The sequence below is a fragment of the Corvus brachyrhynchos genome, unplaced genomic scaffold (assembly GCF_000691975.1).
Source record: "Corvus brachyrhynchos isolate BGI_N302 unplaced genomic scaffold, ASM69197v1 scaffold209, whole genome shotgun sequence".
In the NCBI taxonomy this organism is placed as follows: Eukaryota; Metazoa; Chordata; class Aves; order Passeriformes; family Corvidae; genus Corvus; species Corvus brachyrhynchos.
Genome location: NW_008246056.1, coordinates 2,331,405 through 2,356,088, shown reverse-complemented (window position 1 = coordinate 2,356,088; position 24,684 = coordinate 2,331,405). Strand labels below are relative to the sequence as shown.

The following is a 24,684-nucleotide window of genomic DNA, read 5'->3' as shown; positions in this document are numbered from 1 at the left end:
ACTTGCAAGCAGATAACGTGGCCTGTGTTTGTAAGATTGATGTTTTCCCCTTAGAATTGTTGCAAAATCCCAGGAATATAAACTTCATTCTTTCCTGACCTCTGTTTGACACTCATTAAGCATTCTTTAAAAGCTGAGGATACTCTTTCATGTGTTCAGTTGAGCAAGGTCAGAGAGAGAGTACTGGATTCTTTTCCTCAGTACTTTATACTCCAAGTCACTGTTCAGAGAAATAGAGGGCTCAGTTTTACCTAATATTTAATTTTTACCCTTTTCTTCTTTTTCTTCCTACAAACCAGAGGTAAATCTAAAAGCCTGTGTTATGGGGATCATCCCTGGAAAAGATCATCTGCTAGGCATGTACGACAAACTGAAATATGATTTTATTGGTTCTTGGTTATTTCATTTATTTTGTTGTAATATGAACTCAATTTGGTACCAGTGGACTTAGTTGTACTTTGAGGAAAGGGCCACAGAAGCCTTAATTATCAATTTTAGGGCTTCCTGCAGGATGGCCATTATTAAAACTTCCTTTTATAAGCTACAGGTTTTGTTGCTGTGTCTGGGCACCTTGCTGGTGGAGCTTTAGCTTTACTGCTGACAGTGTGGGATGTAGGTGATGATATTAATTGCTGCAGCAGGGAACTCAATCCTCACCATGTAAATTGAGGCTCTGGCTCATTCTCTGGCTCTGCTCCTCCTCTAACCACATGGCAACTTCAAAATTCCACAGGCTCTCAAGCAAGAGCTAGGAGAAAAAAGACATCTTTGGACCCAGAAACTCCAGCTCTTGGAAAAATGCAAGGATTCGTTGGACAAGGATTTTATTCGAGTGGCAGGCAACCTGAGGAGAACCAAGACAGAACAGCTTCACCTAAGGAAAGAGCTCTCTGCTAGGTACCCCTTCAAAGCCATGTGTGTCTTTTTTTTTTTTTTTTTTTTTTTTTTTTGGTGGGGATTGGGTTTTGCTTGGCTTTGGTTTTTTGTTTTGTGGGGTTTTTTTGGGTTTTTCACTGGTTCCTTAGCTGTTTAGTATTTTATTTTGGGGGGGTTTGTGGAGCAAAGTCTGCTGAATTCTCAAGAATTTTTCACACAGAGGAAGTGATCTTCTGTTTTGGAGAGTGGATCTGGTTTTAGCACAACGTCTACACTGTGTGGGAGTTAAGGTTTGTGTCTGAACTGATGTACAGTCTTGGAGGTGTCTTTGAAAACACCAGGGAGACCACAGACTGAGAAGTTAAAGCATGAGGGCACTGCCTATTGAGCAGGTGCAGCCATTAAAAAAACTGGTGGGTTTGTGTGAAGCAGGAGAGCTGTAAAATATATCTGCAGGTATTTTTGCTTTGGGATACAGTTGCTAGGCTCAGGGAAGATGATGTCTCAATTCCCCAAGGGTGTAGCTTAAATGACTTGCCATTAAATATGAAAATGTGACTTTATTGGCATAGGGCTCTTTCTATGAGTTGTGATCTTAGAAACAGGATCATAAAATGGCCTGGGCTGCAAAGGACCTTAAAGATCATCTAGTTCCAAGCCCCTGCCATGTGCAGGGACACCTTCCACTATCCCAGGTTGCTCAGAGCCCCATTCCTGTATTTGGGATGTCCCTAGGGCCTGGCAGCCCCCAGAGCTGATGCAGAGCAGTTGTACCACACTGACTTTTGCTGACTTACCTTCCACTGAACCACCTCCCACATGCTCTCCCTCCGCTCGTAAAAGAGCTGATAAAATACTGATGGCTTGGTTTCTTAAAGCTGTCTCTGTGTCAAAATTGCTTGTGATGATAGCAACCAAAAAAAAAAGTGAAAGTGAATTAGAGGGGAAATGGGCAAAGGTTTCTGCAGTGGGAAAGAAGGGTTTTGCTGAAAGCTGTCCTCTTCAGCACCGGTTCTGATGGTATCTGCTTGCAGTCAAGTGAAGTTCCCTCTAAAACACTAAGAAATCAAACCAGTGAAGCAGAAGTAGCTCCAGGGTACCTTTTTCTAGGATGACTGGCTGTATCCAACCACTATTTCTCCCAAACCCTGAGAAAAACACATTCTTTTGTCCATTGCAAAAGCTTGCCCCACTGAGCTCTTGCTCCTTGTGAGTTCTCTGGTGATTCCTCTGTGGTACCCAGACACATCACAGAAAGCCTTCATCCCTTTCCTGCTGTAGAAAAACCATGTCTGATTCCCTGGTTCTGGATCCTGGGGAGCTGCAGTGTGTAACAGCTGACTTTTGGTGCGTGTCCCAGTAACCAGAGTGTCACCTCCTGGGCCAGCCTGCTCCAAGACGTCACTAACGGGCTGTGGTTTGTGCTCTCTCCCCTGCAGGCAACACGAGTTGGAAACTGTCAAACAGCTACAAGAAGAAACTGCTGGCCAGGCAGAAGCCCTGGGTTTAGAGCTGCAAAAAGCCACCAAGAAGCTGGAGGATGCCAGCAAACATGTAAGGGGCAGCCCAGTTCCCTCTGTGTGGGGCACCAGGAGATGTAAAGGGCCACGACCAGCGCACGGCTGCCCTTGGGGAAGGGAATCGCGTATTCGGAATGGTGTGCCTCCCTGCAAAAGTGGAACCAGCAGAGGAAGTAAAATTTGAGGGGGTGGTGACAACAGTTTGCTGATGAAAGAGGCAGCATTGCATATTTGTGGTGGCTTAAAAAAAAAAAAAGAGAAAAGAGAAAAAAAAGCCCAAAAATAGCCTCCATACACAGTCCACCCCAGCGTAAAAATGCAGAAGTTCAGAGGGAGCTTTATCACTTCCTGAGAAAGAACAGATGCAGTTTAGTTTCATTTACATGAACTGTAGAGGCTCCTTGTGCTAGCCAGGCTGCTTTATTTTATTTTTTTTTAATTCCTTTCTTTTTTCCCTAAATATTGTTTTGTGCTTAGGCGGAGGATCAAGTTGAAGCATTTCACTCTGCCTGTGAGGAAGCAGCATCCTTGAAGAGCAAGTTGGAGGAAGCCATTTCTGAGCAGCAGAAGCTCAGGGATGTGAATACAGCTTTAGGAAGCACTTGCCAGTTCCTTCAAGAAAAGGTGGAAGACCAGAGAAGTGAGTAACTCTTGGCAATGTGCCAGCATTCACTTTTTGCATGGGCAAGTACTTTAGGGTTTAGTTACATCAAGGGAGAGCAGGATCGATCTGTAGGTCATCCAGTAAAATGCTCTGTGGAGTCTCGCTTTTTGTTTTGGGGCTTTTTTCCTTTTTTTCTACTTTTCCTTCTCCTTGAAGAGATCTGCCACCATCTGAGTTGAGAAGAAGGTGGGATCCCAAGGGAGTGGGTGTTGGGATCCACCAAAGCTTCAGAAGCTCCCGATGAAACCCCTAGTCCTAGGAGGGAAGATCAGTAACTCCATGGGTGGCACAGGTACTCCTTTACCAAAGGTGTTGTTCCCCACCTTATCCCTAACAAAGCCATCCCTCTTTCTTAAGCTTCCTGAACCAAATAGACCTGATTCTTGTACACTCTGTGTCCTGCTTGTGTTTGCTCTGTGTTTTTGAATGACTGCATGGTGTTAGGCTGCTCTGTTTAGTGGAAAGCAATCCTGTCACTGCCTCGTGCACGTGCAACTTCTGCCAGAGCCATGGAAACTTCATATTGCCTCTTTCTTACTCACTTCCTGACATCAGCACCTCGGTAGCCTGGGCAATTAAATAATGCAGTGGTCTGAGTCCAGAACACGCAGCTTTTTCTTTCCTAACTCTGGAGTCTGATCACTTTCTTATAGAAAAGAGATTTGACTGATTGAAACCCTCTGAATGTTTTGGCCTCAGGCATGCGCTTACCATATATGCCCAACATATATATGTGCATAACAAACAACTCCATGTGAAACCACGGTTTGTCTTGCATGAAAAATTCCCTGGGACCCTTTGCTTTAGCTGTAAGGCACGACTTTGCACTGATGTGGCAGAAACAGCCCCAGACTCTGCTTGCCCCAGTCTGATCAGTGTTTTGGTGTTGTTCATGTGTATGTGCTCAGGTTGCTTTCATGCTTCCCTCAAACTGTGCAGCTGCTTCAGTTTGCTCTTAGCAAGAGGCATGACAGTGGAAATAGTTTGTCATTTTCCAGCTCTGAATAGATGAAGTTCTTCTGTAAAGTGAGCTTGAGTAGATTGAGAGAGAACCCCAGATATGTGAGACTGGTGCCACTGTGACTAAAAAAAACTCAACAAAAAAAATCAAACCCCAAAGAGACCCCCAAAAAAACCCCACAACCCTGAAAATGGCTAAGACCTTGGCTTTAAATGACTCCAGTTAATTTGCAGAAATCTCTTTCTGTAGATAAATAAACTGGGAGAAGTGTAGAAAAGTTGCAAAGTGTTATGATGAGCAGAGCTGACAAACAAGGCTAGCACTGAAGGAAAGAATAAAAATGCTTTATATTGGTTCCTGCAGAAAGCCAGACAGGTCTGGTGCCCCTTCTGACTGAAGGGCTGGGCTGTGGTCTCCTCCCCACCTACCCACTCCAATCCTCTATTTCCTCTCACCTGCATGGTAAGAGGGGAAAATGCTTCTAAATATAAAGCCCATGGGCTTTAAAATGCCTGTACAGGATGTCAGCTTGAAAGGCCAAATACTTCTCTTCCCCTAAGCCGTAAGTGAGGGATCTGTTTCCACAGGGAACTGTGGCATCCTAACACTAATGATGGGGGGAAGCATTGCCTGTGATTTGCAGGGGAAGAAGTCCAGTGTTTTCTCTTTCCTGTGAAAAACTGTTGCAGGCTTAACCAGACTAAGGCAAACTGCAATGAATTTTGATAACGAGTAGTTAGAGATGCTGTAACATCGTTATCAAGTTGTAAGGAACCCTGTTAGACTTGTAAATGTCTCTTCATAGTAACTGCTAATGCACTGAGATGGGAACTGCTGCAGAGGCGGCTCTGTGAATTGCTGTGCCAGGTATGGTGCCCTTTGCTGGGAGCAGGAAAGATGGGCTTGCACAGGAGGGGCTCTGGTGGAAGGACAACCCAGCTGAGACCAGCTGCAAACAATTTGGCAGCACCTGGTATCTTCTTTTCTAACACGTACATAAGCTGCGTGTACAAATCTGCACATTATTTTCCTTATTCAGCCTTCTGGGAAAAATGTTGTCAGGACTCTACAGGTGTGGTGTTGGTCTTCACTGTGAGCAATTCTTTGGTGACCGTATCAAAAGCAGCTGAGGGAAACCTTCCCTGATGCATTGGTGGGATTTTTGTCCCACAACCAGCCCTCACTTCTGCAGGCTGGCTTGACAACAAATGTTTAAAATCCCATAATGTAAGATTTTTTTTCAGTACCCAGGAATAGACAATGAAAGAGTTATTAACTTTGTGGCCCTCTATGGAGAAATACGTTGGAAATTACATAACTCCGGAGTGCTTTGCTTTGAATAAAATTATTTGCTTCAACTTTGGGAGGGGGTGGAGGGGGAGACATTGTGGAAAGACTTTTTTCCCAACTGACTCTAGTAAGGAATGCTATAGCTCAGGATCTGAGAACTCTGGAGTCAACACAGAACAGCAAGGTATTTATAACAGCAAACAGAAGATCCCGAAATGTTCCCTAGGCTGTGACAGGGGCATCAGAGGAGCAGAGTCAAAACTGGGCCAGCTGCACGCGAATAAAACTTATATTTGTGAGTTAGGGTCTGCAGAATTAAAGGCTGAAAGTCACAAGGGGAAACAACTGCAGAGTTTTGCAGTTGCAGTTTTGCAACTGGTAGCTGCAAGTTGTTCCATTTGAAAGATAAAGTTGCATTTTGCTCAGGCTTGGTGGCAGTGCTCCTTCTCATTTTTTCATCTTTGGTGGTTTTTTTTTTTTTTCTTTCTCTTACCTGCCTGCCTTAAACTCTCTCTCTATTGCAACAGTGCTGTGCAGAGTTAGAATCTGACTACGCTCTGCTGTCCACATCAGCTGAACACGTAAAAGGGAAGGTAAGTGTTCTTCCTGTGACCGCTGCTGAGCCTGTTAAAATGGGATGCTGGGTTAATTTGGGGGTTTTTTTCTTCATCACCTCAGGGAAATAAATAACTTTCCTCGTGAGAAACTTTGCCGAGTTAAACATTCACTAAAAATAAATTTGAGATCAATATCTGTGTGTATGTGCAGGCAGGTGTTTACATGCATACAAAAGCATATTCCAAACCCTATTGCAATGCCAGGTTCCCATTGCCTCTGAAGCACAACACAGCTGTGTGGCAAGTTGCTTTTTGAGAAGGGTCAGAGGCTGAAGATAGCAATTCTTCCAATTTCTTTTCCATTTTTCATTGTTTAAGCAATGCTAGGTCAAATACAGCTATGCACATGTTGCTTCAGAAGTTTTCCCAGATGCCTTCTTCAGATGACACCTCTTGGCTTGGCTGAAATAGTGTGTTTTGGATTTTTTTTTTTTTCTTTTTACCCCCTTCACAGGGTTTCAGTGGCTTCTTTGGTTCTCCCGTTGTGCTCATCTTTCCTGGTTTTGTAGTATTTATTTCCAGACCTAGCTTGAACCAACACTTTTGTTGCAAGTGTAAAGTTTAAGTATCCTATCTCTTCCTGTAGCTGTTCTGCCCATTACAGATACATCTTCTGTGGCTTTGTTGTCTAGAAACGCAGAAGAACTTGTATTTGTGTAACTGTTGGTGTTACTTTATGCAGATGCCTGTGTGTGGGGGGAGTTGGTGGCATTAATGTATTCAGTGTGGTGGAACAGCAGCAGTTTTTTTTTTTTTTTTTCCAATTAGCAGCTCCATTGCTCCAAACAACCGTGGAGTGAAGGACCCACCTGGTACTCTGACTTTCCCTGGGCACTGCCCTCACGTGTTTCACACTGGCACAGCTCCCCTCTGCTAGGTAAGACTTGGTAGTGTTGGACATTTCTGTCTTTCAGCTGAAATATAGAAAGAGTCGACAGAACAGTCTAAATAGTGCTGAATGTGCTGGTAGAGTGTGGAAAATCTGTTGTGGGCTTTAACCTATTTCTGCGTGTAATCCAGGAATCTGAACCATGATTACAGTGCTTGCAGTGAAAGGCCTGAAAAGGTGGCTGTCTGTCAACCTGACAGACAGTTCCCAAAACCTTAAGACTATTGGTATAAATCATACATCCAAGTATATTCCTGACAGGATGCTTGTCAGTCTGGATCTAGAGGGCATGGGTTATGTTCTTCCCATTCCCTCTGACTGGCACACCTTGAGGTGTCCTGCTCCTTGGCTGCTGAGCTGAGGGCAGCCTGGTTTAACAACCTGAACAGTAAGAGAGCTACTGAGAATAAAATCATAGACAGAATGGTTTGGGTTGGAAGGGACCTTAAAGATCAGCTAATTCCATCCCCCTGCCATGGGCAGGGACACCTTCCACTATCCCAGCTTGCTCAGAGCCCCATTCAACCTGGCCTTGGACACTGCCAGGGATGGGGCAGCCACAGCTTCTCTGGGCACCCTGTGCCAGTGTCCATTCAGCCTTCTCTTCTCCAGGCTGAACTGCCCCACCTTTCACAGCAGATTGTATTTGCTACTGTTTCCTGCATTCCTGACTTGTTTGAACTTCCCTGCAGTTCTCAAGCCTTGCAAGGATTGAAAGCAGCCACTGACAGCTGTGCACTGCAGGGCTGCAGGGTGCTGCACTTGGGGTTTCACACACAAGCATTTCTCCCAGCAGTGAGCTGGTACCACACAAAGGCTCTTCTCACACAGACTATAAATGTTCAAGTGTAATTCCAGGCCATAGTGATGGGAATGGAAGTAGATCTTGTTTTGCTGTATGTACTCCTTATCAGAGCAGTCTGCTACTCTGAAAGTGCTGTTTCAGTTTGTCAAACTCTCCATCTACAAAACAAGTGGAAGCCGCACAACCAAACCCCTTCTTAGCAAGATGGAAGTTGCCTTATTATAAATCTTTGCTTGGTTGGTCTGCTTGATTATTTTAGAGTTAAAATTTTAGCTGAAAAATTGACTTGTAACTAAATCAAACTTTGCCAAGGACTACCTCTTTTCACGCTTGTCCTTCTTAACAGATGCTCTGACCTTGGAGATCTCCTGCCCAAATAACCCTCCTGGGCACGGCTGGGACCAGCCTTGCAGGCAGAGCTCTGGCAGCTGCATCTTGGACAGGTGTGATGCAGGACAAGTGTCCACCTCAGATGTGACATCAGGAGAATGCAGGTAAGGTGGCAGAATAACCTCTTTGGGGTGAAGGGGGGAAGAGTCCACAAGGTCTAGCAGATTCCATGTGCTGAGTTCAGCTGCAGGAGCCTCCCTTAGAGGGAATACTGGACACCTGGTGATCAGCTCATGGTAAACCAGGGCAACACTTTGCTTCTATTCACAAATACCAAAACTCTTTAATGGAGCTGCTGTAACCAGCCAAATATAGTGATGGTGTTTCTATTTCATGCTGGAGAACTGAGATGTGATTTAGGTATTCTTGTCTATTTTTCATGTTTAACTCACAATTGACATTCCCATTAGATGCCAAAATCCTATTGGCTTTGAGGAGTCACTTTTTTTTTTTTTGCAGAGCTTAGAGCAGGAATTCTGAGGTCTTTGCCTATCAAGCTGCCTCCTTAGATCTTTAAAATAGAGACTGAACTGCCTGAGATTATGAAAGCTGTAGTGAATTGCAGTGAATATTTTAAAAGATAAGGATGTTCCTGAAGGTGCAGAAGCAGGCAGTCTGCAGCAAGAGACTACTCAGCAGCTCTCAAAGCTTTTGACACTGGTTTTCTGTAGAATTGTGCAGTGTGGAGGAGGTTGGGAAAAGGACTGGTGGTGGTTCTTGCTGCTTGGGGGAGGAGGGATTGATGTTGGTGATGAATTTGTCTTTCCCTGAGAGACCAGCTGACTGACTACACAGAGAGTGGTGACTTCAGTTGTTATGTGCTTAAGGAAAATGGGCACTCTATCTCTCTGTTGTTTGGGCAATATGCAAATAAAGCCTGTGTTGCCAGGTGGAAAATATGCTCTGCTGATGACTACACTGATGCAGACCTTCCTGTTTCCATTACAATGATGGACTCTTCACTTGCTGAGGTGAGTGCTGGCTCTGATGCCCGAGATGTGGTTTTGAACAGGCTCAAGCAGTTCATGCCTTGCTCAGACCCAGGTCCAGATGGCTCAGCTATAAATCAGCACTGCTCCACGGTGGATGGAGCTGGCATCAGTCAGCAGGGTGCTGTGGGGGGTGTTCCCTTCTGTTTAGGCATGTTTCTGCAATACCTTGGTTATAAATCTAAATGTCTCAATGTTCACGTGCAACTGGGTCATGCTTTTAGCTGTGGAGTGTTTTAAATGTGGTTTCAAGGCTGGAGACAGTGCTGGTTCTGCAGTGACAGTTGGTTCTGCCAGGGAAGAACTGAGTGTTTTCGCTCTTTTTCTCCACCTGCAAGAAGCCACAGAATGCTTTAGCTGGGAGTACTGCCTTTCTTTACACTTTCTCCCACGGGCACCATGTAACAGCTGAAAAATGCCATCTTTGCTGTATGGGAGCTTTCCTTCAGCTGATGTACTCAGCTATGCCTTCACTGCTGCCCTGAATCCTGCATCTACTGCTTGAGCTTCAGTTTTCTTGTGGCAACAGCAAGAGAAACTGCAGCTCAGCACACCTAAGCTGTGCCTCAATCCTCACTATTGAAATCTACACCTCAGCTCCACCACACAGGGTTTCTAATGGGCTTTACAAACTCCAGTATTAGTGGGGATGGTGGAAGAATATTGGTCAGTGGTTTCTGTGAACCTGGAAATAACCTTTGGGACTAAAGAGCAGCCAACCTCAGGGTGATCCTGGCTGGTGTGTGGTACCTGTGAGTGCAGCAGTGGTCTGGTTGTAGTGGTAAATCAAAGCAGAAAATGCAGTGAGGGTAGAAAGTAAGAGTGCTGGGGACTCTCTGTGGTTTCAGCACACTGGGGTAGAGCAGGTGAAGAACTCCCAGCTTGTGCTGCTACTACTGATCAAAGAGGATCATCTCAAGGGTTCTTACTTTACCAGGTCCTTCTGGAAAGTCACGTCTGTGCAAAGGTGTGTGAAACACCTGTGCTTTGTTGCTCTGGAGCTTTCTATAATTCCAGCTGGGCTCAGAAAAGTAATTTTCTATTCTTATCATTTTTTAGTATAAGCTTTGCACACGAATGTTCTGAAGGGGGAAAATGAAAATGTTAGTTTGCCCCGGAGAAAAGGCAAAGGGACTGTGTCTGGTATTTGTTCTAAACACTGGCATGCAGGAGAATTCGTATATCCTTGCTCAGTAGAAAAAGTCCCTCTAGTTTTCTTTGGAGCTTTATTTCACTGCAATTGCAGATGTAGTTGAGCAGATCAGCATGTAAGTAACTCAAATTATTTGTGTCAAATCATTGTCACCATAGAAGTTTAGGGGCTACTTAATAAAGGAGAACTTGCAAGACCCAAGTGAAGCTTGGGGGTTTTGTTCTTGTTTTGACTTATAAATGTGGAAGCCATACCCCAGTCTGAGAGCCAGATGAGAGGTCTTCCAAATGTTAGTAATTGTTTCGGATGAGTTGTACCAGACCGTGGCCAGAATTCGTGTGCTGTGATAGAGAACCCTTGGATTATTATGCTGCTCAGAGGGATGCAAGTGGGGGAAGTGATCGGGGATGGACCACAGGATCTTCTTTGGCCATTCTTCCTCATAAAAGGACTGTGCTATTCTCTAAAATCCTGGGCAAACAGATTTTACTGTGAGGGTGCTGAGGCCCTGGCACAGGTTGCCCAGAGAAGCTGTGGCTGCCCCATTCCTGGCAGTGTCCAAGGCCAGGTTGGATGGGACTTGGAGCAACCTGGGATAGTGGAAGGTGTCCCTGCCCCTGGCAGGGGGTTGGCACTTTGATCTTTAAGGTCCCTTCCAACCCAAACCATTGTATAATTCTATTTTATTAAGAAATCTAGAATGTGGTGTTTCTCTTTTATTGGGTTGGGGATTTTTTTCCCTTTAAGTGGAATCCATGGGAGTGTACAATCCTGGTACTCAGCTTGGGGTTTTAAAAACTGAATTCAGGGTTTGCCTTCATTGCAGACAGAAACCACTGACCATGTGCCCACCTGGGCAGGGACAGATCATGTAGCAAAATATATAATTTCAGTGAGTTCTAGATGATGCAAGGGCTTCTCTGTTTACTTGGGTGCTGTGTGTTAGTTTTAAAAGCCCTTTAGATTTCTTTTCTTTCCAGCATGGTGTTATTCTCCCTCCCCAATACTCCTGCAGACCCAATGGCCTAACAAGGCAAATGCAGTGCTGCACTTCCTCAATCTTATGAGAGAATTCAAATAATAATAATAAAAATAGCCTGAATTTGCATTAGAGGAAACATCCACCTGACTGGGGCAGGGCTATGCAAGAGCAGCCCAGCTCTGATGGGGCAGGGAGGAGGGAAAAGGCACTTACTGATGCTGGGAGAAGTTAGTCACTCTTAAGAATGACCAGGGCCCTTGGACAGCTCCTGCTCTCATTTGCTGGGTTTCCTGTGTCCTCTGAGGGCATTTGAGGGGGGAAGAAAGATACCAGAATGCAGGCAATCACTTGCTGATGTGGTTTTTCTGTTGTTTCTCCACACGTACTTCAATAGCGCTCTTGGGTGCTTGATGTGTAGTGAGCTGTCCGGCCTTGTTCCTCCTCTTCTTGGAGAGACGATTGGGTTTGGGGTGGTTTTGTTTTCTATTCAGCACTTCTCTTCAACAGTGGGTGTAATTCAGCAAAAGTCATTACCAGCTTAACCCTTTAAACCTCAGTTCCCCCCTGTATTTTTACCCATAAAGAGAGACCAACCTAACAACTGAATGAGTGAGCTGCAGCTTTCCAGGATGAAATGAGGAAGAGGGATAGTGCACATATAGCACTTCCCTTGACATTAAAAGCCTCAAGAGGATATTGGTTTTGTCTGTGATGTGATAAGACTCGGGTCCAAAACCGCACTGTGGTAGCTCAAGAAACATGAGCAAAACTGCCAGCTTCTAATTGCTTTGCTCCTCTGCTGTTTGCACACCATGGAGGCCTGAGGCCTCTGAAGAGGCTGGGTAATTGTTATATGTAATATTTTAAAACTGGATCCCTTGAAAGGCAGTCACTAAGACGTACAACGCAGCACACAAGTTTTCTGTGTTCTGAACCATCTGCTTGCTCATTGATGTGACTATTAACACTTTTATTTACCTAATGAATCTGATCCCTACATCCAAGTGGAGCTCTGTGCACCTCACTTGTAGGGTTTGAGGTCCAGACTTTGCAAGTGGATCTTTCCTAACACACAGAGTTAAGATGGAACAGTGGTGCTGCAGTAACTCATTTGTTGGTCATTGAAAATGTCTGTTAGGAGCAAACCATGGAGTCAGGAACCAAACACATCTGAGTATGACATTCCTGAGATGGCTTCAGACTAGTGGGTGAATCTCTGCACTTACCAGCTAGTTCTTCACTGCTGGAATAGTTTTTGACATACAAGTTTTATACTGGCGCTTATCACTCTGATACTAACTCTTCTCTCTCTCTCTTTGTGAAGATTGACTGTGGGGAGTCAACACTACCAGCCACTCTGATCCCATCCAGGTCAGGTCTTGTGCAAGATTTAAAAGCCTTTATCAAGATCTGTATCACGTGGATGAGTATCTGAAAGGGTTTTGTTTTGGCAGTGATCACTTAACGTCAGCCCGAGAAGCTCTTGCATCCTCAGTGGAAAGCACAGCGCCGGCACCGAGTGAGTCCTTAACTTGGGGCACTGAAAGTCCTGGATGTGCCCAAGTCTGTGTGTTTACTGAGCAATAAAAACTGTGTTTTCTGCTGTCTGATGTTGCAGGCTGCTTTGTTATGGAGGAAAGATCACCCAAGGGTTTACATGAGAGAGGGGAAGATGTGCCAACTTCTGCAGCAACGGAGACAAACAGCGATAAGGACACAGCTGCTCCTGTGTCAGGTACAGTGGCTGCTGCACTGCCTGGCACTCACCCACTGAGGAAATGGTTTGCTTCCAGCACATCTTTGAAGTGAGGAAGCTGACTAAGAGCAACAACTTGAGAATTTCTATTTTTGAAAGTATTTTCACTCACCAGTGCTCTCAAGCCTCCCTGAAGCTGAGTAGGAATAAAGTTTTTTACCCACCTTACAGACAGCACTGCAGACAGGGAGCATGAAAGAACTTGGTGAGATCTTGGGGCTTGCTCAGCTGGCAAAACCCTGAGTGGGTACAAAATCCTAGACAATTCTGACAAGAGAAAAAAAAAATGTTTTTATGGGTTTAAAATGTTATTTAGTTCAGCAGTGCCACTAAACACTTTCCTCTCTTTTAAGGCTGTTGCACAAGAAGCTGGGATGGCTCAAGAGGAGAGATGAGGGGAGAGGCATTTGTGTATGGTTCTGTCTTTTGCGAGAGCCATTAACACCCACCAGATTCTTACCAGATCTGATGGTTTTCTTCCACTGAAAAACTATAAAACCAAACCAAAACTGGAGTGTGTGTACACACTGTATTTAAGCTGGCTTTGTAAAGCTGATCTGAATAAGCAGCACAGAATAGCTGTGCATGCTTGTTTGTAATTTTTTTTTAATCTTTACCTCAATATAAGACTATAGTTTCTTGTTTGGTTTTGTTTCTTTCCTCAGTACTATCTTCCTGAAATCTAATTATGTCCCTTCATTTAAAAGCATTTTCTTTCTACTGATTTCCCTCTACTGTTAACTTTCATATGTGGTCCAGGTGCATTTGGCAAAGAGAAAACAGAGATGCAGAACAGATCAAAAAGAGCCCCAAGAGCTTTACAGTCTGAGAATCCAGTTGCTTGTTGCACATATCTGAAAAGAAAGTGTTTCTAGTATTAGAGCTGATAAATCTCCCCTTGCAGGCTTCAAACCTGAAGCTGGAGTTTTGGTTGGCTTTTGTTTTCTTTTTTGTTTTTCCCTGTGCCATTTCTTTGTCTCACACCTGTGTGTGACTGCATAAACAGACGAGAAAACAAAATATTCCAGATCTTCTTAAAGGTATAAATATTAATTATAAGCTGCCTCTTTAAACAGAAAACATAACAACAACAAAAAAACCTTCATGCTGGTAGCAAGATAAGAAAATTTATTCATCCGAGGGAATATTACTGCAACTCGTGCAACTTCAGCTACAGGAAGTACATGATATTCTCAGCTGTAGACATATAACACTTCTTACTGGGATTTTTTCCAATCATAGTTATCATCACACTTCTTCCTATGTGTATTTGTAGTGTTCTTTGCTGCTGCCTCTCTTTCTTGGTGGTCTTTCCTGGCATTTGGTGCAGTTTTTCAGCCCTGTTGGCCCATGGCTAAAACAGTGCGTGTTGGAAGATTGGTGTGTCTTTTTAATTGTTACATTTGTGTTTGGGAATGTTTCTCCACAGGACCAAGTCAGATCAAGAAGGAATCCTGCCTGGTGATGGAAGAACACAAGCCCGTGTTTCAAAATATTTTGAAGCAAGACCTGGTAAGAGTCCTGGTGACAGTGAAAAGCCAAACTGAGTTGGCTGAGCATTGACAAAGGAGGGGACAGGCCCTTCCAGGGATGGTGTGGCTGCTTTCTCGCTGTAACTGCTCTGATGTGCCTTTAGGAGGTGGACCAGGGAAAGAAAAATAATAAAGAGCGGAGTGAGGAAGCACCAGCTGTGGTTCCCAGCAGGAAAGGTAAGAAGGTTTTGCTGAACAAATTAACATTACTGGAGTAATGAGCCTTGGTCAGCTGAGTTCAGAGCTATGTAGGAAGATGCAGAGAGCTGCCTGTCCCACACCAAACATGACCGGGGCTTTTTTGTTTTAAGGCTTAGTAGCTGCAATTGGAGGTGAAAATGAAGAGCAGGACAGTGGTGTCATGAAAATCTGCTCCTCTGATTTCTGCAGACACTCATCTAACCAGCTCTATGTTCCTCTAGACAGGAGGAAAATTCTTAGCTGCAGAGGAGTTTGAGATATTTGAAACAGTTCTGGCACTCCTGCTCTCCCCAGAGATTTGTAAAAGAAGCATCTCTGTGTGCTATAGATGATATAGAAAGGCAGGATTTTGTTTCTCCTTAGGCATCTCCACTTTTCAAATCACCTCCTCTTTTCCCTTTGGAGCTCACTAAAAGCTAATGAAGGTAGTAAGTCCTACCTACATAACATCCTGAAGCCAAAACCTGCAATTAACCATTTCTGTGCTAGTAAGATGCCAGCTGAAGTCCCCTGAACAACTGACTTTTTGGGTTTTGTACAAGTGGCAGTGCTGTGGTGTCTTGCAATGAGCAGAACCTGAGGCACATGAGTTGTTTCCAGTGGCAAGAGCTCAACACTGGAAATCTTGAACAGGGGCTTCTGTGGAAGCTTAAAAGACTCTCACAGATTGGTTTGGAGAGGCTGTTTTTTCACATTGGTCTGAAAACCTTTTTTTTGGTCTCTTCTCAGGGAGTTCACCCACTGCAGGTGGCATTAAAGGAGATAAAACCAAGCAAAATGAGCCGTAAGTGTTTTGACTTTCAGTGATCACCTGCAGGTACGAATTTAAAGCCACAGTCTGCTCCATGGTTCTTTTTCTTCTCCTACAGTGACTCCCCAAATGAGAAGGAAGTGGAGGTAAGCTGCTTGTACCCTGAAGTGTCTCGGACAACAGATCTTGTAGCTAAACCCTGATTAATATCTCCTCCTGTGTAAAAGAATGTTCCAGATTAAACTGGATGTATTTCTGTAGGTTAACTTGTGAAATCTTTCTTTCCAAGCCTAATGAAAATTTTTGCAAGAGATGGGATGGAGAAAGGTGGAAATCTGTAAAACTGAACAAAGACTTGTCACTACTGTGACATTTGTTTGCAAGCTTCAAGGAGCATAGCTGTGACCTCCTCCCAGGCAGAATATGCTGATTTAAGACAGTTTTGTCAAAAGGCACAGATGGCACAGTGTGCTGCCAGGATGTCACCTCTTCTGGCTGCAGAACATTCCCCCCATCACTACAGATGGGAAGATCTTCTTTGAGGAAGTGGGTCATGTTCACTTACTCTTCTGCATCTCCCCTAAACTTTGTTCCTAGGGTATAGCCCCAAATGTCATGTCAGTGTCCAAATCTACTTAAACTTCTGCATCATTTGGATTACCCAGAAATCTTTTCCTCTCCCACAACAGGCTGAATTTCTGAGGCTGTCTTTAGGTTTTAAGTGTGACTTGTTTACCTTGGACAAGAGAGTGAAGCTCGAAGAGAGGTCTCGAGACTTGGCTGAAGAAAATTTGAAAAAGGAGATCACAAATGCTGTGAAGATGTTAGAGGTCAGTATTGGTCAGGGCTGGTAGGGTGGATGGGATAAGTAGATGTGAGTGTCTCTCTTGAAACAGCTCTTTAAAGGGGGTGTGTGTGCATGGGATACATGACCAGCAAATCTGAATGAAGTTCGGGAGCAATGCAGTTGAAATATGAGAGATTGAGGGATAACCTTGATCCAAGTACATTCCCTGCTCAGGCAGCAGGGAGTTTTTCTCTTGCACAAACATTTGACCCCTGCTTCAGCTGATTTAATGCTCCAGACTCTGCCCACTGGAGCTCTCTATCCCAGTTACACTGATTGAGGATGTTGATGTGGGCCTGAACACAACTCCTCAGTGCCTTCAGCTCAACCCTTCATTCTCTGTTAGTAACTCACACCAGTTTTCTTACCACTGTGTGCTCTTAGGCATTAGCTCCTTTGTGTGAAGAAGATAACCAAGCACAGGAGATCATTAAGAAGCTGCAGAAAAGCCTGCAGTTCCTTAGCCAATATGCAGCCCGAGTCGCCAGCAGAGCAGAGATGTTGGGAGCTATTAATCAGGTAACACTTTCCATCTAAAAGTACTTTGTACAAAACTAAAATCTTCCAGATGTAAAGGGATAGCCACATCTTGCTTTCTGGGCTTCTGATTCCAGGATTGGATTTGGGAATCTGATGTAGGTAGTGTACTCTTCTCACTCTGTGTTATTATAAGGAATCCCAGGCACTGAGAGCAGCTATGCTGCACTAGAATTGTGCAAAAACCCACGGCAGAAATAAGGTTCTGGTTGAAAAAAACAAAAGATTTGGCAAGTGGGATGTACAAAACAGCAAGCAGTGGGTAACAATTGCCTTGATGCTGCAAAAGTTGTTTTGTGCCTTATGGAAAGGGCAGTAATCAGCTAAATCTATGGAAAATTACAAAGCCCTGCTCAAATGTTAGGTGTAGTTGTGTATAATACCCCAGAGCAGCATGAAAATGTGACTTGGTAATACCAGCAAATGCATGGTGGCAGCTGAGACTGTAGATCAGAGGAGATGAGGATGATGACAAGTTGTAAGGGCTTGGAAAACTGAAGACTAATTTATTTATTTTACAACAAGAGTGATCCCTGGAGAAAAGAAAGCTGTGTATGTATTGGGTTGTGGGTTGTAGTGAAGCTTTGAAAGGGAGGACAGAAGTTGAGAGGCTCTTGTACCATGGTGATACCAGAGGAGAGCAGATGCTTGAGGGGGAAATCTCCAAACATGAGGCAGTTCCTGAGAGCTGCTCCTTTCCCTGCTCCCTCAGGAGAGCCGGGTGAGCAAGGCCGTGGAGGTGATGATCCAGCACGTGGAGAACCTGAAGCGCATGTATGCCAAAGAACATGCGGAGCTCGAGGAGCTCAAGCAGGTCCTGCTCCAGAACGAGAGGTCCTTCAGCTCCCTTGGAGACAGAGGTAATCAGGAAAAGCCTCTTTTTCTCCTTGCTAGCATCTGCCAGCCAGGCCCTTACAGCTGCAGAATAATTATATAATCCCTCCACATCTTAGGTGGTGGGATTATATGGTTGTTTTATCCCCTCTTCTAAAAATGGGGGGAACTTGTAATTTATTAACAGTATTAAAAGCAGCTCTCTGAAATTGAACTTGTACCTAAACTGTCAGGGATCTGAGGGGGGGGGGGAACCATAGCAAGTACACAGGAATGTTCTGGCTCTCAGAAAAGTGCACGGCATGTGTTGGTGATAATCTTATTCCTTGTGAGCAGTAAATTTGGGTTCTTGTTTGCGCTGGAGTATTCACAGTAGCTATTTCTAGGTAGCTGAGCTTTGGCTGCTCTCTACAGATGCACCCTGCCCTTTTCAAAATGGGAATTACAAACCCCTCAAGTGCAGGGAGTGTCTATTTCCCCCTCTAAGCAGCCAGGTTTGTAGACAATGCTGTGCACTTGTGGTTTTGCCAGAGAAGTATTAAATTCTTCTGAAAAATAGGAGGTCGTGTCCTGTAAAAACCAAAAAGGAAGTCTTGCACACCAGTAAATCCTTGCAGGAGCCTTTTGAATCACAGTCCTGACTGTGAAAGTCTTGTAACAGGACATTGCCTCAATAATAGAATACATTTGATGATAGTGACAGAAGTAGATGCTTGCAGAGGATGGGTAATGTGTGAATGCTATGAATGTCAGGAAGCTTTTCACTGAGGTCTCATTTCTGCTTTCTGAAAGTGCTCTTTGCTTAAACACTGCAGAAAGTCAGACCTTAAGCTGCAAATTAAACTCACTGCGCTCCTGTAAGCAGCAAACTCCTCCTGTAATGCTCTGATGTTTGATATCTTTGCAGATGAATCTACGAATAAAAAACTACCAAGTCCTTTTAACTTTAAGGTAATGGCCCTTATATGAAATTTCAAAATTTTTTAAAGTGTGTGTGTGTGTTTTTCTTTGCTTTGTCATGTGCTGGTGCTCTGCTGCATGCTTGATGTGGTGCTTTTCTGTCACAAATATGGGCTGATGTAATCAAACATGAAGGTTTACTTTTCAGTCACCCCACTAACTTTCTAAGTGGTCCCCCTTAGAAGATGAAGCTGAAATGGTCGAGCTCTCACTCACTGGTTAAGAAAAACTGTTCATGTGGGATTCTCTTGGGGTTAAAGGAAGGCTTAGCACAGAAATATGAGAAAAATAGATGGGAGTAGTTCAAACTGAGTGTAGGAATTCCTGTGAGCAAGATTAGGGGAATTTAGAGACATTCAATTTTGGTATTTTGCTGGAAGCTATGTGCAGCCAGCTTCACTCAGGTGGGCAGAAAGCACTTGGTGTAGAAAGATGCTGCTTTCAAAATATTATTTCATCTGCACTTGAGATTGGATTCTTTGTGTGTCATCTCAAGCTAAGCATCAACATCTTTTTTTAATATAGCTTGTGTAAAACAGATGGTACTTTGTGTGGTCAGTGGGTAACCCAGTTGTGCCCTGCTAAGAGCCAGTAATGCCTCTTATTTGTATAGCCCTCGTCAGCCCTGCGGAGAGTTAGCATTGCAACAGTGCCCAGGAGTGCTGGGAATGCAGGGATTGGGGTGCCACTGGTAAGTAGGGGCTGCTGGAGGGATGCTGAGGTGCTTCACCTCCCCAAAACTAGCTGGGATGAAGCATCAGAATGGCAGTGCAGTAAATGTGGCAAATTTCTCCTCCAGGCCCAGTTCCACGAGACTGATGGAGATGAACGGTTGTCTTTGAACAGGGGGAAATATTTTTCAACTCTAACTGTGCCTGTATTAAGCAGTTGATGGAGCATCTTGAGGTATAATGATGTTTAGGCTACACCTTTCACATTAGTTTTATGTGCTATAATAGGTAAATGAGGCTCATGAGCTCTCCTATTTTATTTATTGAGCATTGAGAGCTTTAAAAAAAAAAATCCCCTCAACTTTCTTGCTTTAGAACTAGAATGTGAAATCTAAGTATGTGCCATTGATGAATCTGTAGTTTTGTTTGGGGTTTTTTTTTTTTTAATACTCCTAATTTCAAGCAATTAAATTTGGAAGTTATTTGTCTGAGCTCAACCAAATGAGTAGGCTGCTGCTAAATTTCTCATTTCCTGCTCTCTATCTGCTGGGGAAATTTAAACAAACTATTTTAATATATGGCAGGGGCAGACTAGGGGTGAAGCAGAATGAGAAGCGTCCTTCGCTGCAGAGGTTCCTCAGCACCTATTCCTGGGCGGAGTATGAAGAGGAGCATTTTGAAACCAAGTAAGTTCAGCAGCAGCCTCCTCCCAGATGTGCTGCTTTGTTTTTTAAGGAGCTTTTAATTCACCACCTGGTCAGGGCTCTAAAGCCAAGCTGTTGTGAATTTGGCAAAGCTTTGGAACTGTTGATTGTTGTTCACAGAAATGAGCAGTCAGAATTGCCTGCTGAAGTACAGGAACAACCAACCAGGAAGGAAAGTGTCTCTGAAAAAGGAAAATACCCATCCAAATGGACCTTGGAGTCAGTGTAAGTGTTTTTCACAAGTTAAAGCCGTGTTTGGTAGGTGCATGGGGGAAGAGGGTTCAAACTAAAGGCCAGGACTTTCAGTGCTTTCTACAAGCAAGATTTCTTGCTGCTCTTGCAAGGCAGCTTTTGTGAATCCTCTTCAGAAGCAGTGTGAGGTACAGGGAGCGGGGGAGGACTTTCAGTGCTTTCTACAAGCAAGATTTCTTGCTGCTCTTGCAAGGCAGCTTTTGTGAATCCTCTTCAGAAGCAGTGTGAGGTACAGGGAGCGGGGGTGGACTGCTGAGCTGGGTCAGCTTATCAAGGATTTGCTTCCTTGACCATGTCTTAAAGCCAGAACCGAAGCTCCCCCTGCACAGCTCCCAGAACAGTAACAACCTGTCATTTGTGAGGATGTTTGTTTGTGGGATCTCGTTTGTTTTAAGGCTTTTTGGGGTGGGGTGGGAAGAGCTGCACATTTTGAAGAAACACTGAAGGGTTCTGTGCTTTCCTGTCCTGCCCAGGTACAATTTGGTGTCAGCGTGGGCATCCCACTTCAAGGCTTCCTTTTCCAACGCGAACAAAACCCTCTGGGTGTCCGTGTCCATCCTGGTCCTGCTGGCTGCTCTCACGAGCTTCCTCACGGGGCTGTCCCTGCAGAGACCGGCAGATGCAGCCCCCGTAGGCACCGGGGACTCCTGGACGTCGCTGCAGCAGCTGCTGTGGCCCTACACGGGACTGCAACACAACGGCCCTCCCCCGGTATAACCCCGGCTCCCCTGCTGGAGCTGCGCTGCCGCCGCTGGAGGACAGGAGCTGAAGCTGAGATTTATTTAAGGTTACACGTTTCGATTCGTTTTGCTGGGTTGGGGGTAGTTTTTGGGGGGGAGATGAACTTTTTTTTCTTTAAAGCATGACTTGAAATGAAAAAAATATATATATTTTTTTCCCCATTCTGACAAAAGTCATCTTTAAAAGTAGCTAAAAGGGCCTCAGTTCTGTTGAGGTTTACAACAGAACAGCAGTTTTGAACATAGCTAACAATAAACACGTCTAGGTGGTCTAACCACAAGAGAATAAAGAATTTATTTTGCTTGAACAAAGATAAAATGTTTGCATTTTAGAACCTGTTTCAATGATTTGAATAGAAAAGGATGAAATGTAACTTTATTGAAAGCTTTTGATAATAAAGTTTTAAAGGAAAGCATACAGTATCTAAGAGAATGCTAAAACTCTGGTAGCAAGGAGCAGCTGATACACAGAATCAATAAACAGGCTGCCAGCTCTTTCCACTTTATCCATGGCTTCCTTGCTGGCAAGATCCTTGAGCATATGGTAGAGTGTGGAGTGAAATTCAGACTCTTCTTCCAGCTCTTCTGAAAAAGCTTCACTGGTTTCAGTGAGCTTGAGGGTTTGTACTTTCTCACCATTAAACATATAAAGAGACCAGTGGTTGTCTTTGGCAGAATCTGCTTTCAGATGCTCACTTACCTAGGGCAGGAGACAATGCACTGTGAGGTGAAGCCTGTGCCATTGACAGAGCACAAATTGTAATATTTGTGGCACATGCATTGAACCTGAGAGTGAGAAAGCTGCTCCAGCTTTCAGCAGCGTGGTGTTACCTATCTCCAGCCACACCTGGGAGTGTTTGGCTGGCTGGGAGAAGTTTTAACCGTGTGTTTAAGTTCACAGCTGGAGACAAATCAGCTCTGAGGCTGCTTAGTCCCTCCTTTGCAGTAGGGAGCAAAAAAAAACCCTACAGGCAGGAAGAGATTTCCAGCTGTTCTCTAAAAAGCTGGCAGAGCAGATTGCTGACTTCCAAGGGGCCTCTGAAGAGCATGAAGCTCTGTCAGCCCAGCTCTGGCTAAAGCCTCCCTTGGTGACTTATCAGTTCCATTTCCTGCCACCTTTGCAAGTGTCTCTGTTGCTGAGACTTGTGTCCCCTGAGAGCTGTCTCAAGTGCAGTCTGTGACACTGAACTGAGGCAGGGGCTGAAGCCAACATGGCTGAGTTAATTGTTTCTGTCTAACTGGGGAGGGGTCAGTGCTGGTCTGCTCTGGAGGTTTGGTCTGACTCCACAAACCTTGAACACGACTTGCCCTGGCCCTGCTTCTCCATTCCACTTGCTGTGAGCAAAAGCAAAAGCAGCTGCAAGCAGAGCCATCTGTTCATAGGCCTTCCCTTCTGCCAGGGCAGCCTGCAGAGCAGAAGGACAAGTTAGACAAAGTAGATCTCACTCTCTTTCCCCGGGTTACAGCAATGCTTTACTCAGTCCCCTGGCTCAGCTGGCAGCACAGCAGGCCCCAGTGCAGGAAAGGGTGACCTGAGTGAAAAATGGGGAAAAGCCAACAGGAAACTCTCTGGCACTCACCTTCCTGGGCACAGGGACATACTTGTGAGAGTGCTCTGCTGGGAAAATGTTCACTCCAGCTCTTTTCAAAGCTTCTCTGAGGGCAAAAGGACTCATCCATTGTCCTGTGATGTGGGAAAGCACCTCCTCCTCTTCCACCACTACTGAAGACAACATACACTGATTATCCTGTTGTACAAAGCAGTGAAAGCAACTTACTGGTCATGGAAGCCATTTTCTGCTTTAGGCTTCAAATACCTTTGCTATGCTGGCTGTCACCTACATCATCTGCTACTCTGGGCTTTGACCTTTCATTTACAGATCCTGAAGGAGCCAGCTTTGTGTAGGAATTCAGAAATGACACTGGTGTACTGATTTATACAGCAGTGAGCACATGGATAATCATGTGTAGCTTGAACTTTTAGAAGAAACAAGGAGCATTAGTAGCAGGCTGCTAGGACTGCTTTAATTTCTCTTGTTAAAATTGGGAGGGGAGAGGAACAATTTTCAAGTCTAACAGGTGGAACAGGCTTGAATGCAGCAAGGCACCACCAACAGCTAAACACTGACTGGAACTTTTCAGAGCAAATGCACAGATGCTGTCTCATAGGAAATAACTGAAATTAAATAACCAGTACAGTGCTTGGAAAGGAAAAGACAGAGATTCAAACTGCTCTTGTGGAAGCATCCCAACTTCCTAATCAGGGACACTGTAATAATTATGGGAGGTTTTAATTGCAAATGGCTGATAAAAAAAATATTTACAGTACCTTAATTTGTATCTGAATAGTGGCAAAGACTGCAGTGACTGTGAAGAGCCCTTCATCCACACCAGTAGGCTGCAATTCCCAGGCCTGATAGGGCAGGTTCAGGTGAGCATCCTGGAGAAGGGCTACTGTATAAAAGGCACCCATCCCAAAGGTGATGCTCCTTTCCTGTGCTTCATAGGTTATGTTGCTGATGCCATCAGTTCTCCACTGCTGGCCTGGACAAAAAGGATGCAAAAATACAAAGAGGCATGTGGAAGGCTTCTGGCAGTAATGCAGAAGTAAAATAAAACCAAAAAAGTAATAATAATAAAAAACAAATAAAAAATCCCCAAATCAATTAACGTTGAAGTCCCCCAGTTACTTCTGGGCTCCAAACTGGCCCTTATCTTTACAGCTGCATTGTGACAATAGTCCAACTGAGGCATAAATTCCACTATTGAATTTATTTTAAATTTGATGTCCTGAGTTCATACCTGCAGGATCCCATCGGGCTACCACGGGCGCTTCAAAATAAATCACATTGTCAGGGAGCCTGAGGGTTATCTGTACTGCTGCCTGTGTGCCATCTTCAGCCTCTCCTGGGGAATATGGATACACCTCCAATCCAACATCCAGCAACTTCGGAAAGAGAGAGAAAAGGATAGATAAGGGGATTATCAGAAAATACAGGTGTTTTTCTTTGAGCTCATCCAACCACTGCAAAGTTTTTTAGTACACCATTTAAAAGGGTTTGCTAATATTGCACATTTCCAACTACAGCTTTGAAGGCAGTAGAAGAGCAGCTACCACGGGGCCTTGGAACCCTTCCTGTGCTGCTGAAGGCACCCTCAAGGCAGTGCCACACAGTGGGCACAGCCATTTTTCCACAGATCCACAGCCTCAGAAAACCAGGAGCACCTGGGAGGCAAAAGAGGTGTAATTCCCCTCTGGCTGCAGAGTGTCAGAGGGAAGGAGAGGCCACAGGTGGCTGGGAATGAAGAGCTCATCCCTCCTGGCCTGCCCACAGTCCTGCTTGCTGAGTGTGGCTGGGAATTTTGCTCATTAAAGGTTTCCAGCTCCACAGTGCCAGCTGTGGGGTAGGTCAGCACTGCAGAGGACACCAGAGCACAGGGACTGCAGTCCTCAGCCACCCTGAAGAGCCTGGAGCTGGACCGGCGGGGATTTTTGTTACCACTCTGCTTTCACCTTTCCCAGAGGAAAAAGGGACGATTTGCAAACCTTGCCTCGCTCCTTTGCTGCTCAGGACGTCGTGTCCAGTGCAGGTGACAGCGGTGACAAACCTCAGGAGCAGCTCCTCGGGCTGCCAGGGCGTGAGGGGCCGATCCCCTCCTCACTCACCTCCACCATGCTCCAGTCCCTGACGTCCTGGGCCTGAGGTGGCAGCTGCAGAGCATCGGTGTGGTACACACCCCCCACGGGCACCAGCTGCTGCGC

At 44.8% G+C, this 24,684-nt stretch overlaps 2 protein-coding genes across 8 annotated transcripts in view; one reads left to right on the top strand and one right to left on the bottom strand.

Moving 5' to 3' along the window:
- The first annotated feature begins 751 nt into the window (after positions 1-751).
- Positions 752-21,235, top strand: LRMP (lymphoid restricted membrane protein). 7 transcript variants are annotated; one of them, XM_017745865.1, is made up of 24 exons: positions 752-897; positions 2,316-2,430; positions 2,874-3,036; positions 5,839-5,904; positions 6,697-6,805; positions 7,969-8,116; positions 8,902-8,983; positions 12,461-12,507; positions 12,591-12,655; positions 12,755-12,871; positions 14,322-14,404; positions 14,529-14,601; positions 15,355-15,409; positions 15,495-15,522; positions 16,066-16,206; positions 16,608-16,742; positions 17,473-17,620; positions 18,502-18,545; positions 19,168-19,245; positions 19,354-19,403; positions 19,434-19,445; positions 19,810-19,911; positions 20,050-20,154; positions 20,655-21,235. In XM_017745865.1, exons 7-24 carry the CDS (start codon positions 8,960-8,962, stop codon positions 20,896-20,898), a joined length of 1,551 nt encoding a protein of 516 aa, XP_017601354.1. In that variant the 5' UTR covers positions 752-897; positions 2,316-2,430; positions 2,874-3,036; positions 5,839-5,904; positions 6,697-6,805; positions 7,969-8,116; positions 8,902-8,959; the 3' UTR covers positions 20,899-21,235. The 7 variants fall into 7 exon arrangements, with proteins under 7 accessions (XP_017601354.1, XP_017601358.1, XP_017601356.1 ...); XM_017745869.1 differs by lacking the exons at positions 752-897; positions 2,316-2,430 and adding an exon at positions 3,217-3,352 and having other exon boundaries at positions 2,720-3,036; positions 6,700-6,805; XM_017745867.1 differs by lacking the exons at positions 752-897; positions 2,316-2,430 and adding an exon at positions 3,217-3,352 and having other exon boundaries at positions 2,720-3,036.
- The window catches only part of LOC103623396 (protein CASC1-like), a 4,096-nt gene continuing 603 nt past the window's right edge, over positions 21,192-24,684 (bottom strand). The window contains exons 2-7 of the mRNA XM_017745752.1: positions 24,589-24,678; positions 23,724-23,868; positions 23,251-23,465; positions 22,502-22,669; positions 22,214-22,327; positions 21,192-21,621 (exon numbers count right to left, since the gene is read on the bottom strand). Of these exons, the coding sequence (XP_017601241.1) occupies positions 21,346-21,621; positions 22,214-22,327; positions 22,502-22,669; positions 23,251-23,465; positions 23,724-23,868; positions 24,589-24,678 (1,008 nt within the window). The 3' untranslated portion in view covers positions 21,192-21,345. The remainder of the gene's footprint in view (positions 21,622-22,213; positions 22,328-22,501; positions 22,670-23,250; positions 23,466-23,723; positions 23,869-24,588; positions 24,679-24,684) is intronic.